The sequence below is a fragment of the Pinus tabuliformis genome, chromosome X (genome assembly GCF_031772625.1).
Source record: "Pinus tabuliformis cultivar Carrire ecotype Pingquan chromosome X, CPIR1, whole genome shotgun sequence".
NCBI classification, from domain to species: domain Eukaryota; kingdom Viridiplantae; phylum Streptophyta; class Pinopsida; order Pinales; family Pinaceae; genus Pinus; species Pinus tabuliformis.
In genome coordinates, this window is record NC_142308.1 from 1,602,229,830 (window position 1) to 1,602,244,556 (window position 14,727).

Sequence of the window (14,727 nt, forward strand, 5' to 3'; positions counted from 1 at the left end):
AAAACTATACATCATCATGTGCGACGGGGGCTTTGTGCCTTTATGCTCAATGTGAAGAAGCATTGTTCAATGTATACATAGTAATCAATCTTTCAGAAGCCTACATGAGATTATGCTAGAACCAAACTTTATACTCGCTAGGACTTGGTACACATTGTAACGATTCTTTGAATATACCGATGTTATTGTGCAAGAACAAAAGGTTGACATCCAACATACAACTGTAGAATTCAGAACGCATGCACAAGTTTTTTTCACAAGAAACACACAATGCTTTCAAACTTTCAATCCAACTCACAACAAAGCTCAACCCTCCAAAAATCACCCAGCTATCATATTGATAGGAAAAGGATTCTTTTCTTTTGAATGCGCACAAACTCCATACCATATTCACGTCGTTAACTTCAGTTTCTCAACCATTTGCGCACTCAGACTGATAACATTTTTCTTACCCGACACTTTCAATCAAACTTCGCTTTTAATCACATCACTTTGCTAGAGTGATACACAGTTCAAAGCATCCCTTGATTGCTTCTCAAACTCAAATCTCCTCATAACAATTACTCACACATTTGTATGTCATCGGATCACCTAAATCTAAACAGAGGATGAATTATTGCAATTAATTTTTTGAGTACCTTACACCTTTTAAACCCACGAATGTGTACATATATATATATACATGAACGAGTGGGTCGAGTTTCATGCCTGTAAACCGTGCCCGACATATGTCTTCAAAAAGGGTTTTCAATTTTTATTTTATCAATATGATCTTTGACCAAACCCAATCACTAAAATTTACAAGATCAAGGCCCACCTATGCTCATAATATTAATTTGAAAATAATATTTCAACCAAGGCTAACTTGGGTGAGTTGGCCATGCATTTGGGGCTCACTAACTTCAATTAAGCATATCTCCTCAACCGAGAGCAACAACATGATGTGCAACCTATCGTTGAAACGGCACGAGGAGGACTACACGACGGTGTTGTTCTAGCGCGCAAATCTACATACATATGCTTTGACAAGAGCAGGGAAAGAATGGGACTTCTTGGCTTCGGGATTCCATTCTTCTCTTTTGGGGCATCTTGTCCATAAGTACTTCCAATTAATGTAATCCATTGACATATATTAAAAGCGTTCAAAGATTGATTTTGACATCAATGACAACACCATTCAACAATATATTGAAACTTGGAAAGAAATCATTATGAATAATTGAGCAAGAACATTTCAATGACAAGCAATGTTCTAGCTTCGCTTATATTGCAGCCCTCATCATGAGTATCACCCTTTGCCTCTACCTCAATCAGTCAACACCACCCACTTTTGACGAAACTACCTAATCCAAGTTTTATTATATGGTTTGAAAAGCTTAGCATGCCTAATCAATGATTTTGGTTTGAGTGAAGAGTACATTTTTGCTAAGACCACGACATAAGAGTCCAACAAGCAATAGCACCAACATTGAGGTACCTAAAGGGCTTGGTGCTTGTTACTTCTTTTTCAACAAAGGTACCTATATCATATTATTTTCTCACAACGTTGTAAGCCCCAAGGTGACAAGTCAAAAGCCATGTAACAACCATGTGAGGCCTAATATAAGGTATCTTAGACCTTCTATCATGTTGAGTCATGTTGTTTTGGTTTGACCATGTCTTATCCATTTGAATTCATCTCTAGTTCCTTTTCTCCTAAATAGGATTGAAGAACCTTGAGTCGACTTACTCAAGGGCTCATGGTTTTATGGGAGCTTGGTTTTGTAGGGGTAATCACCAGTGTATGGGACAATCCAGCACGCATCAAGGTGTACATGGTTATGAATCTATGCAGTCTGTAGGTGTCCTTGGCTTTAGTGTCATATCCTTCAAATGTTTCTCAAACATGCCAATGTCACAGTCAACGACATTTCATGATTCCTAAGGTTGTTCACTTTTCCCACTGCAAAGTGGTACCAAAAGTTAAAAATTCAACAAGGTCTCAGACTGCAAAGAGTGATACTCCTTGAGGATTGGAAATCCAAGATAGGAAGTAGTCTCTTGCACTGACACTCTTTAACGATTGGACAGGGTATCGTAGATAAGACACATGGAATTTTTACATATGGTGAAGGCATTCTCAAGATATGGCTAGTCAAAGCTGATAAATAGGTGGCAAAATTTCTAGGAAGCAGAATAAGGCAATCATTGGGCAAATTTTCACATGCATTACCTCAAAAGTGGTCTACTCAACAAGAAGAGCAAAACCCATGTTTCAGATTTTTCAAATCCTTGAAGGCATTATCATTAAATTGTGCATGATGACATGGCAAGGCAGGTTTCCATGAGGCATAACAAACACAAATTTTCTCAGAATTTGACATGTAATATGTCAAAATTGGCCTACAAAACAAGAGAAACAAAACCCATATCTTGGTTTCTCCAAATTCCCAAGGGCGTTAGAGATCTAGTGCATGGCATGATGATGTGGCAATGCAAGGCATAATTTGGTCAAACAAAAAAAGACCCAAATGAAATAAGGCCAAGTTACAACAAACCTTGGTGGAAGAATTGGAAAATTCATCAAGGCATTAGAGAACTAGAAAAAGGTCGTCAAGTTTGAGATAGTTGTTGGAAAGATCACGGAAAATGTTGGAGCACTAAAAGCTACTATTCTTCATCTTGGTACCTTTTAGATCCTTTGCAAGTGGAACACTGGGCTTCCTAGGGTTTTGTGAGTCAATCTAATGTAATATTTTATTTAAAAATTACTTAGTCTCCAACATGTACATCACTAGTAAATATTATTCTTTAAGGGAGGCAGACTAGCCATTATCTAGCCATTCGATAAAAAAATTATAAAATGCTAACCTCTCCTCTAGTAATTGTTCTTGACTATGAGATCATTTTATTATATTCAATAAGAAACCATTTTGCAAAATACTTATGTATTGGATTGATTCTTCTATGTCTTTTCTTAGCTTTAGCCTATAATTTATGCTTAATAGACTAACTTGTAGGTATAGTTTGGTTATCACAATGTTGCTACAACGATCCATTGAGAGACAACTAGTCACGTGAAATAAGAAATTTTCGCCTCACCCTTAACTACCACCAAGAAGACACAATCTAAGTGTTGGACAAGCTCTCTAGGGGGTAATCTTCAACTAGATTTGTGAGATATTGGTAGCAATCATTGCTATAATAGTTGGGGCATCTCCAATGAGTCAGTATTATCAAGACCAAACTGAACCACTTTGAACCAGCCGGTCCGACCAGTTCTTGTATGAAACAGGTTCAGACCAGTGACCTAAACCGCTTTTGGCTAGTTCAGAACCGAACCAACCAATTTTGTACATTGCTATCAAGGACCCTCAGAACACAATCTTTTTTCAAAAAAGCAATGATTTATGACAAGGGAAGCACAGTATTTGACCATATAGCCCTACTAATGTTATGCAATTCATGGTAATGTTAAATTCTTAAAATAAAAGTGACATTACCATGAAATGACTCGAGATGTTTGAGAGTTTGTTCTAACCTCATTGGATTTCATATGGAGAAAGTTCAATTTTAGATCTCACTCAAAATCTAGCAGACTTAACAGTTTCCCAAGATTTCAGGATTGGGGAGATCGCAACGCTCCATTGGATTTTGTCATGTACGAGGGTATGGAAGTAGTATTTAATCAAGAGCACCAAGCCCTCTATGCACCTTGATGTTAGTGGCATTGGTTGTCGAACTCCTCTATCATGAGCCTACTAAAAAAAGTACCCATCACTCAAAAAAAATATTGACTTGACATGCTATGCTTTTTCTATCTTAATTTAGAAAACTCAAACAAAATATTGACTTGACATGCTATGCTTTTTCTATCATATTTTAATGCTTAGAGGGTGATATTGTTGACAAAGATCCCAATATAAGCAATGATTTTGACGATATGTAGGTATTTGTCGTAGCATGATTTTTTTGGATGCTAGAGGTCATGTGGCACTTGTTTGTTGATGTATTTTCGTTTTATGATGGATTGCACTCAGTGCTATTATGGTTATGTGCACCATTACATGCTGTATAAATGAGAACTTTTGCTTATTTTTGTTTAAATGGTTTGGATTCATGTGGATGCACATGAATATATATATTTGTTTTTCTATAAAATTTGAAAATTTTATGTGTTTTTGGTTGAACTATTTTTTGGTCTAGTTTTTTTACAGTTTTTGGTTCGGTTATGACCAGCTTCCGATCCAGGGGGTCTACTGATTCGATGACCGCTCCAGCTCTGATAACATTGGAATGAGTAGATCCTCCTTATGGCATCAAATTTATCGCATGTTATTTTAGATTGGGTTTAGTGGGGTAGTTTCACCCCCATCTCCTCATTCACTCCCAATTCTCAAGGGAAAGCTAAGAAAGACAGGGTTGTGACCGCTCCAGCTCTGATAACATTGGAATGAGTAGATCCTCCTTATGGGATCAAATTTATCGCATGTTATTTTAGATTGGGTTTAGTGGGATAGTTTCACCCCCATCTCCTCATTCACTCCCAATTCTCAAGGGAAAGCTAAGAAAGACAGGGTTGTGGTTCCCGAGAGGATCTTCAACAATCTACTAAACAAAATGATAGCAATGCTCTTGATTAACTATCAATTCCATAACTTCCTACATAATAGAATCTAATGAAAATGCTACAATCCTACCAATCCTGAAATCGTGAAAACTCTTATGTCTATTGAATTTTGAAAGGAATATGAAATTCTACTTTCTCTATATGAAGTTTGATCATGTTAGAAGCATTAAATGCCAACATTTTGGTGCAAACTAAGAGCGAAACCTTCTTTTAAAGAAAAATTACCAATTTTAAAGGTTTCTAGAAGTCTCATTAATTCATAGTTAACCTTTGATTAGGTATTAAAACCAAAAATTGGGTCCCAATAATTAAATAAAGGCAAAATCAAACAAATTTCATTTGTAAACGCATTGTACATACATCGAAACATGTTAAAATTTATACAAAACTCATTTCCCACATGTGAAATGCATTTCGTGTTAGACTATGAGTCCCTAGACAATCACAACGTTCAAGGCCATGAGCTGTAATCCTTATCTTGATGAGTTGTTCTCATGATCCACTAATGAATCGTCAGTGAGATCTAGAAGATCTAGAAGGTCAATTGATGTATTATAAATTCATATACTAGGATCAAATACATAGCAATACATTAGCTTGAGGCCTTTTCTGCCATCTTTCTTGTCTTGTCTCGCTCATGTTAATTGGTTGATATTATAAAGTGGGATTGTTAAATCTAGAACTACATGCAATTAGTCTTGCAAGATTAGTAAGCAGTGGAACACAATGAGTACATAGATTCATATACGATCCAACACCATAGGAAAAGTTGACAGCAAGCAACCATAGAAGATCTACCTAAAGCAAATGATCCTCGAGATCTCTCGATATTGTGGTCCAAATAGATATTTGAAGATTGAGAAAACCCATGGATTTTGATTCAAAGGCTTCAGGTTTCAGATTTGTAGGGAAGGTTGGGTTCTTAGAGCGGGAAACCTTGATCGAGTTATGCCATGAAGTGCCTATCTTTCAATCGGAGGGGTTTAGCCAGCCTGGACAAGAAACTGTCGCTTAGAAGACTATTAGACTCGGTTAGGATTGATGTATTATTGCTACAAGAGACTTTGGGAGATGGGGGCTCCATCAACAAGATTTTGTTGAACATGCTTCCAGGTTGGATGTGAGAGGGAGATCCGGGGGATGTGCTTTGGGTTTCAACAAAACGACTATCAAGATTGATAATATTTGGGGTGGAGAAGGTAAGATTTTGTTGAACATGCTTCCGGGCTAGATTTTCCATACTTTGGATGTGAGAGGGAGATCTAGGGGATGTTATTTGGGTTTCAACAAAAAGCCTATCAAGATTGAAAATATTTGGGGTGGAGAAGGATATTTGGGGGCTAATTTCACAACCACTAATATTGATGTGCCTCTCAGACTGATAAATATTTATGGTCCCTGCCATAATAGGAAAGGTTTTTGGGACAAGAGGATGAATTCATCATTTAGGCATAATGACAACATTTATCATAGGAGAAGACCTAAATTTCTCCTTGGGCCATGTTGAATCTTGGGGAAACAGGGCACAGACTGACCCCTTGACGGCATATTTTGAACCCCTGTTGGACTACAATAACCTTATGAACATTGACTCGGCCAAGATTCTGTTGACTTGGAGGAATAGGAGAACAGACGAAGATGCTTTGGCCAGAAGACTGGACCGATTCATCATCAAAGCACCTATGTTGGCGAAGCTGGACAGAATCAGACAATGGGTGGGATCAGGGAGTATATCTGACCACTCCCCAATATATTTGGATATTATGAATTCCAACCACAAGCCAAACTCCCCATTCAAATTTAACTTGACTTGGCTTGCAGAAGCTGAATTTCACAAATTAGTCATGGAATCCTGGACTCACTATGGTCATGAAAACAACTCTACTCCGTCCGTGGTGATTGCCAACAGTTTAACCCGTATCAAACTCAAAACCATAAGATGGGCCAATGAAAAAAAAGAATAGGGATGACGCTGCTATACAGAAAATTGAATCTGACATTTCGGAGTTGGAGGGCAAGGGTATTGCTAGTTATTCATCCTATGACAGCAAGGAACATTTAATAAGATTGGAAAATGAAAAGATATGCCTCCTAAGACAGCAAGACGAGACGTAGAGATTGAATTGCAGAGCGACTTGGCTGAAGGTTGGGAACGAAAACACAAAGTTCTTTCAACAATGTGCCAAGAGGAGGAAAATAAGTAATAAAATTTGGACTCTAAGGAACCATACTGGAAGGGAAGCAAACACTTTAAAACAGCTCACAAATATGGGTATCAGACATTTCTCACAAATGTTCAAAGCACCCAGGGCTGCTATCATCGCTGAGGTACTCCGTATTGCTGGAACAATACCTAGATTTGTTGAGGCAGAGGATATAGAGACATTAATTGAGCCAGTGACTTTGGGGGAAATTGAGGTTGTTTTGAAGTGGTTCAAAAGAGACAAAAGCCGGGGACCATATGGATGGCCTGTGAAATTCTACCTTACCTTCTTTGATCATATTGGGGTTGATCTCCTTATGGCTATTGACGACTATAGAATTTCAGGACAGATGCATGAGGGATTCAATTCGACATTTATTGCTCTCATACCCAAAGCTGATAACCCTCTATCTTTTGATGATTATCGTCCTGTATCCTTATACAATTTCATATACAAAATAATATCAAAAATTATTGCAATTCGCATCAAGCCTATTTTATCCAAGATGATTTCAAAGGAACAATTTGCCTTTTTAAACCATCGCCAGATTCATGAAGCCATTGGGACAGCACAAGAAGGGATCCACTCAATAAAGCTCAAGAATACTAAGAGTATCATTCTAAAGATTGACCTATCAAAAGCTTTTGACAGAGCTAATTGGACATATATCCAGCTTATTCTAACCCATATTGGATTCCCTCACTCATTCATAAAATGGATCATGTGTTGTTTTACATCTGCATCATATAGCATACTCATTAATGGGGTTGCATCTAATTTTTTCCATGTTGAACGTGGTCTACGACAGGGGTGTCCTTTATCACCTCTGTTATTCCTTCTGATCATGGAGGGACTAAGTAGACTTATAACAAAAGCCAATGCAGAAGGGTCTTTAGGTGGTGTAAATATGTCAGATGTTTCCTATCTTTCTCATCTATTGTTTGTAGATGATGTACTTATTTTTTTAGATGGTTCTATCCATGATACCACTTGCTTCAAGAATATTCTATCCATGTTTTGTAAAGCTACAGGTATGGAGCCCAACTACAACAAGTCCACCATCATGCTGGTGTCATGTTTACAAAATGAGCAAAGACATGCCCTACATCATTTTCATTTTGTCAGGCAAGAAATGGAGACTAGACTCAAATACCTTGGATTCAGGCTCAAGCCAAATGGTTATTGTATTGTAGACTGGACATGGCTTATAGCAAAAATTGAAGGGCGCATCAACATATGGCAGTAGCGATGGCTTTCCAGAGCGGGAAGACTAACACTTATAAAATCTGTCCTGGAGGCCATCCCAGTATATTGGATGGCCCTTACCTAGATCCCAAAAGGCATAATCAATAGAATACAACAAATTTGTTGTCGATTCTTATGGCGGGGGAAAAATGTTGGGAGGACCTTTGCCTGGGTTAGATGGGAAAGAATTGGAAAACCAAAAAAATGGGGAGGATGGGGTATAAAGGATCTGCACTTATTTGCAAAGGCACTTGTTGCGAAGATGGGGTGGCAAATTATCACATCTGATAGTCTATGGAAAGAGGTGGTTTATTATAAATACATTCACCCTCTATCAATTATGGACTGGATACGCAAGCCGACCCAGGGCAACAATGGCGCATCTATCATATGGAGAGCTATTACTCATTCGAAAAGGACTGGCTTGGCATATTGGAAATGGTGAGCTGGTGCGACTTGGCATAGATGCTTGGTCTGGATGTGGTAATGCACACATTCTACCACTGGAGCTCAAACAGACTCTTGCATTGGATGGCATCACTCAACTCTCTCATATTGCAGATGGTAGAAACTCATCCTGGATCTCATAGAAATGGTTTAATGCACAGGAACTCAGGATTCCAGAAAGGTGGAGCAGGGTTTGGCATCGTTTCATTGGTGCACTGGAAGAAGCTAACATTAGGATTACTATACAAGAGGATGAAATCATATGGGCTACTGCAACACATGGTCGATAGAGCCCCAGGGATGGATACTCAACGCTTATATCAGCACAAGACCCAGTGGAGGTGGTTTGGTGGTGGCACCCGCTATGGAAGCTTAAAACACCTCACGAAGCCCGCCTTTTCATGTGGGTGTATATTAACAAATAAAGTGCCCACAGAGGAAATGGTGAGCTGGTGCGACTTGGCATAGATGATTGGTTTGGAGGTGGTAATGCACACATTCTACCACTGGAGCTCAGACAAACTCTTGCATTGGATGACATCACTCAGCTCTCTCATATTGCAGATGATAGAAACTCATCCTGGATCTCATAGAAATGGTTTAATGCACAGTAACTCAAGATTCCAGAAAGGTGGAGCAGGGTGTGGCATCATTTCATTGGTGCACTGGAAGAAGCTCACATTAGGATTACTATACAGGAGGATGAAATCATATGGGCTACTGCAACACATGGTCGATACAGCACCAGGGATGGATGCTCAGCTCTTATATCAGCACAAGACCCAGTGGAGGTGGTTTGGTGGTGGCACCCGCTATGGAAGCTTAAAACACCTCACAAAGTCCGCCTTTTCATGTGGTGTATATTAACAAATAAAGTGCCCACGGAGGACAAGCTAAAGCGTCGTGCCTTTCATGGTCCTTCTAGATGTTGCTTTTGCAAAGACAGTGCCAAAGATATTGATCACCTATTCCTACATTGCCCTGTGACTAGTTAGGTGTGGCTTCAAATCACTAGCTCCCTCCACATTGTGCACAGATGGGATGGGTCTCATCTATCTGATGCCTGGCAAAATTGGTGGAATGTTGCAGCAACACAAAAAATAAGGAAACTCCCTCTGCTTGTTTGCTGGGGTATTTCGCTGACCAGGAATCGTACTATTTTTAAGTTTTTCAGGATGCACCCACACTATGGTCGGCCACTTGTAACCATATTGCTGCTATATATCATTTGATCCCTGAGGAATCAAGGAAACAACCTGCCTATGTCATAATTCCTGAATTTATTTATAATAATATCCCCTGAACATTTTTTGATAGGTCGGCACAGAACACTAGATGTGGGGGTGGGGCGGTACTACACATTAATGAATCACATCATTTCAAGCTCAAATTGGGATTAGGGAGAGGCACCAACAATTATGTTGAACTAAATTGTCTCAGATACCTTCTCATTTTTTCTCTGGAACAAAACTGCCACAGGATTCAAATCTTTGGGGACTCAAAGCTTGTTATAAATTGGATCAACTCTGCATATCATTGTCACGTGCACACACTCAGGGGTTTACTGGATGAAGTCATCACTTTAAAATCACATTTTGATTTTATTGTATGCTCACATATATACAAGGAAAGGAATTTGGTCGCTGACTATCTTTCCAAGGAGGCCGCGCAGCAGCACAGGGGGCAGTGGTTGATTCAAGAATTCTGAGACCAGGAGTTCTATCAGTTTTTCCACCAGCCATTCATTGAACAGGATGGGTATATATCCGAATGATCTGCCATGATCATTTGGCAGCTAGATGCATTTTGGTTTTTATATATTATGAACTATATGGACAACTATGTTTTTTATTTGTTAATAATTATGTCTTTTATTGTAAATATTGGAACTATATGAACACTAAACTGGATAGAATGGCTTAAATCCATTACTTGTGATTATGCATACTCACATGCTGATGATACAACATGTAATTTTCTTATCTTGTTAATGATAATTATGATTTTTTCTTGGGAAAAAAAGTGAGGTTGAGTGATATAGACGATTAGGAAATCCATTAACAAAATTGGATGCTTGTTATAACACCATGTTTATACTTTCATTATGTCAACAAATAACTAACATGTTCAGTGGTCATGGCCATGGAAAAGAGACCATGTAATAATACACTAAATGAGAGGTTACCAACCTCGATGAATTCAAAGGAATGCCACGTCCTTCCAAATCCTACACTTGAGTTAGTGCACAATTTTCTTACAAAATGTTTTTCTTTTACCAATAGGAACTTGATTCATTGGTCAGGTCAATAAAACTTTAAGCCATACACAAAAGGTGTCCCATTCTGTTGTGGTCTGCCACTTGGATGGCATGAATATCAAAGAGACGATACCAATTTTAAGTTCCAAACAATTTTGGCTTAATAATTACCCTCAACTATTGCACTTAAGCTGAAAGAATTCATATGCAGTGCAACCCATGGGCTTTTCTATTTATTTATATCTTTTCTATGTAATTGGTTACATAATGACGATCTTGAAAATTTTGAGAGATGTTAACAAGCAATAATACCCTGGGGCCTGGAGTCTCTTACAACACTTAACGACTATACTTTTTCAAAATCACGAAAACTCAACTTCAAACAAATTTCATTGTTTATGCATCCAATAAAGATTTATAAAACTTGATGTCTAACAAGTTTGGTCCATCCATGCATCTACCCAAATTATTTCAATCTTACAACCTCCCAGAAGAGTTCAAACTGCTAATCATTCAAAGTAGTAAGATCACAACATGCTACCTAAGTTCCAGATGTTGATCATGGCAAATGCATCTAACTTTACAGTTCATGGTCTTTTAATTTCATTTCCCCCCACAGCAAAAGATTTTTGTATGGTCTGGAAGATGTCACCAGTATTTGAGGCAGGTGGTTCTGTTGACAGAAAAATACCTGATTACACCATAAATGTTTTGTTAAAGCGTCTAAACAAAATGTTAATCTTCACTTACAATTTGTAGATAAAATGCAGCACATTAGACAATGTTGTAACTTATCTGACTGAGCTTATTAACAAATAATACCAGAACATTTCGAAACACAAAGCTTCAAATACACAGTAAAAGAACTTTACCTAAAGAATCGTAATAGTCACTCGGATCATATCCATGTGGATCAAATATTTCCTTTTTGAAGCAGCTACCAATTTGATCTATCCCCTGGTACTTCACAGCACGCTGCAAGAAATCTGGATTACGATATCCCTTTGAATTGCGTAGTTCTTTGTTGAAGCTTCTTCCAGCACTTTTCAAAGCAATATATTTGGTGATCTTATTCTGCATTCAAGAGAAATCCAGTGAACGCTAATTTGAATTGCAGTCTAGGAAGAACTTGAAATGGCAAATGAGAGCACACTTCAGAAAAGTGGTTTTTTTAATGCATATCCTGCCTATTGAGGAAGTTATGTCGCACTAAAATTAAGTTCAGCTGATAACTCGCTCAAACTGCAAACAGAAAACATACAACACTTGCCTGCAGCTCCTCTGAGCATTTAGTTGTCGGGGGTGGAGGCAGAAAATCTGCCAGAGGATCCTCCTCTTGTTTCTCAATCTCCATTTTGGATACTCCATTCAATTCAGGTGAAGGAGTAGCTTCAGGTTCTTTTGTCATAACAGAATCAACTGATTGTGTATCACTTTCAGGTTTTGGGGCAGTTTCTGCCAGTGAAACTGGTTGAGGAGTTGAAACCTTGCCAGGAGTCAAGATTTGAACTGTTCCAGGCGGTGTCCTCTCCTGTGGAACACCTGTCAAATGCAAAAGCCAAATCAAACTCAATCTTTGAATCAAGACTACAAAGATGCTATATGAACTATAAAATGAAAAGGAACAAAGCTCGTTTATATAAAATCAGAAGAACTACCTACAACTCACTAGAACTGTAATTACAAGGCCAAAACACAACAAAAGATAAAAAAATAAATAAATTCTAGTTTCCATATCCTCTTTATAAGAATCAAACCATTGATGCACCGTAACCTTCTAACCACCTGTATAAAGAGCCACGAATTACTCGGGTAAATAGTACATAACTGTTGTATGGCCTTTTGTCCCCTGGATATTGATAACATGAGTCCATGGGTGCCCATGTGCCCACGTGCCCACGTGCAGTGGTTGTGTATTTATGGTAGTTGGCTGTTAGTGGACTGCATTTATGACAGCAGTTAGTTGTAGGCATTATTTCTAGAATGACAATTCAGGCGGTGGATAGGGAGCGTGACAGGATGATCAGGGAGAGCCGAGCAGCTGAACGAGGAAAGAGAAAGTGATAGCAGTAGAGAACATGGACAATGGCAGCAAACAAGTACCACATGAAACGGCGGAGGAGTTTGACCGTCGATGGCACAGGTAGCGGCTTGGTCGACTGAGCCGTGATCCTTTGCAGCATAAGTTAGTGACAGAAAAATACGGTTGTCTTCACGACTCAGACACATTGGCAAGCAGCGCGGTGCAGCGGCAGAATTGTGTGAGTGGCTGTGGCTGCAATGGATGGCGGACAACACTTCAGTTGCAAAAATTCTTCTGTTGATGGCAGCTGCTGTAGAGACTATAGTTCTGGCTGCGGTGGTGAAGGTGTTCTTCGATGGCGGTAGATGTGGCAGTATAAGGATTTTGTACAACATTGAAGGGCGACAGGTACAGAGGCGGTGTTGGAGAAGGCGGCAGGAAAAATAATTGGCGGCGACATGTAACAGGTCATAGGCGCAGGTGACCGTCCATGTAGCGGTAGAGACAGCGAGAAGCATATACAGGCAACTGTTCCAGCGGGGCAGCAGCGATGTTGTGCAGCAGGCAGATTGGTCGATCGACTGCCAGTTTTTTTCTATTTTTTTATTAATGATATATATATATATATATATATATATATATATTCTTTTTCTTTTTCTTTTTTTGAATTTTTTTTATATAACTTTTTTAAATATTTATTTAATTTAATTTAATATAAATTAAGGAAAAAAAAATTATGGCCAAAGGCCAACTGGCGAACTGCAGACCCTCCAAAAGCTTATAGTGAAACGCTTCAATGGCAACGAAGTTGACGAATTTCAATGGCCAAAGACTTGGATCGGAGAACAAGCCCTGTTCAGCAGTGAAGCAGCCAAAGGATCGAACTGCTCTGATACCAAATGAAGAGAACAAAGTTCATTCTTCAAGTTAAATACTCCAGAAGACTTGGAATATGTAAATCTCCATTGAGATACAAGAATATATATATATATATATATATATTAAGAAGTATGAATGAAAATGATGATACAATGAGAGTGAGGGGCCTGCTTATATACTAGGCAGTGCCTCTTCATGGAAGGTCATGGGCATTTATCCTATGATAAAGGTGGACTATGTCAAGTACTGATGGGAAATTAATGCAAAGTAACTGGATGACATTCATGGAGTAGTTGTAGTTACAATGGCCAAGAGTTGCCATTGTCTTGTTAGGATTGATGTTGGTCATTGTTATGGTGGTACACCATTATTCGCATAGCTGAATTGATGAGGTTGTTAGACTGTTGCAGCCATGATCAATGTGAATGATAACGGACAGAACCATAAGTCTGGACTCTGTCCTTCTAACAGATTTGAGATAATATAGAAATGAAGATCACGTTGGAGAGAGGTTTCCCCTGGCACGCAGGTTCCCTCTATAAATATGTGTTCATGGGTTGTGATTGTGATATTTACTGTATTTGTGAAGAAGAATGGTGCTAATTAGGCAAAAGTTAGACATGTCACATCACACTTTACGAGTCTAGCAATAACGATTACAAATTACTAAAAGCCTAAAGGTGAAAATTTCACTCACTGTTTCCAACCTGAAGGTCTTGACCAAAAATAGCTTGGCCAGTGCTTACAATTTCTCCTTCCTGCATATATACAACAAATCATGCATTAGAACTTAGATGTTTTTAGGCACAAAATTTACCCAAATTGAAAATTAAGAGACATTGAGACAGACAGTATGTATAAATATGAACAATCAATTAAAGTCAACAAGATGGAGAGCATAAACAGCATTAAAGGGAAAAAATCCATTGGAAGAACAGAAATGAATGTTGAGAGTCTAAGGCTGATCACTAGAAAGAGAACTGGAGACGTTTGATATCCAGCAAACGTGATCATTCTCCAGGTCTGAAAAGGAGGGTCTTCTTTATACTTTACAAGTTTACAG

The 14,727-nt window shown here is 38.5% G+C and overlaps 1 protein-coding gene across 1 annotated transcript in view; it reads right to left on the reverse strand.

Annotated features, from left to right (window-relative positions):
* The window catches only part of LOC149146164 (uncharacterized), a 50,424-nt gene extending 35,914 nt beyond the window's left edge, over positions 1 to 14,510 (reverse strand). The window contains exons 1-3 of the mRNA XM_089446862.1: positions 14,362 to 14,510; positions 12,033 to 12,304; positions 11,635 to 11,836 (exon numbers count right to left, since the gene is read on the reverse strand). Coding sequence (XP_089302988.1) covers positions 11,635 to 11,836; positions 12,033 to 12,304; positions 14,362 to 14,428 — 541 coding nt within the window. The 5' untranslated portion in view covers positions 14,429 to 14,510. The remainder of the gene's footprint in view (positions 1 to 11,634; positions 11,837 to 12,032; positions 12,305 to 14,361) is intronic.
* Positions 14,511 to 14,727: the final 217 nt, after the last annotated feature.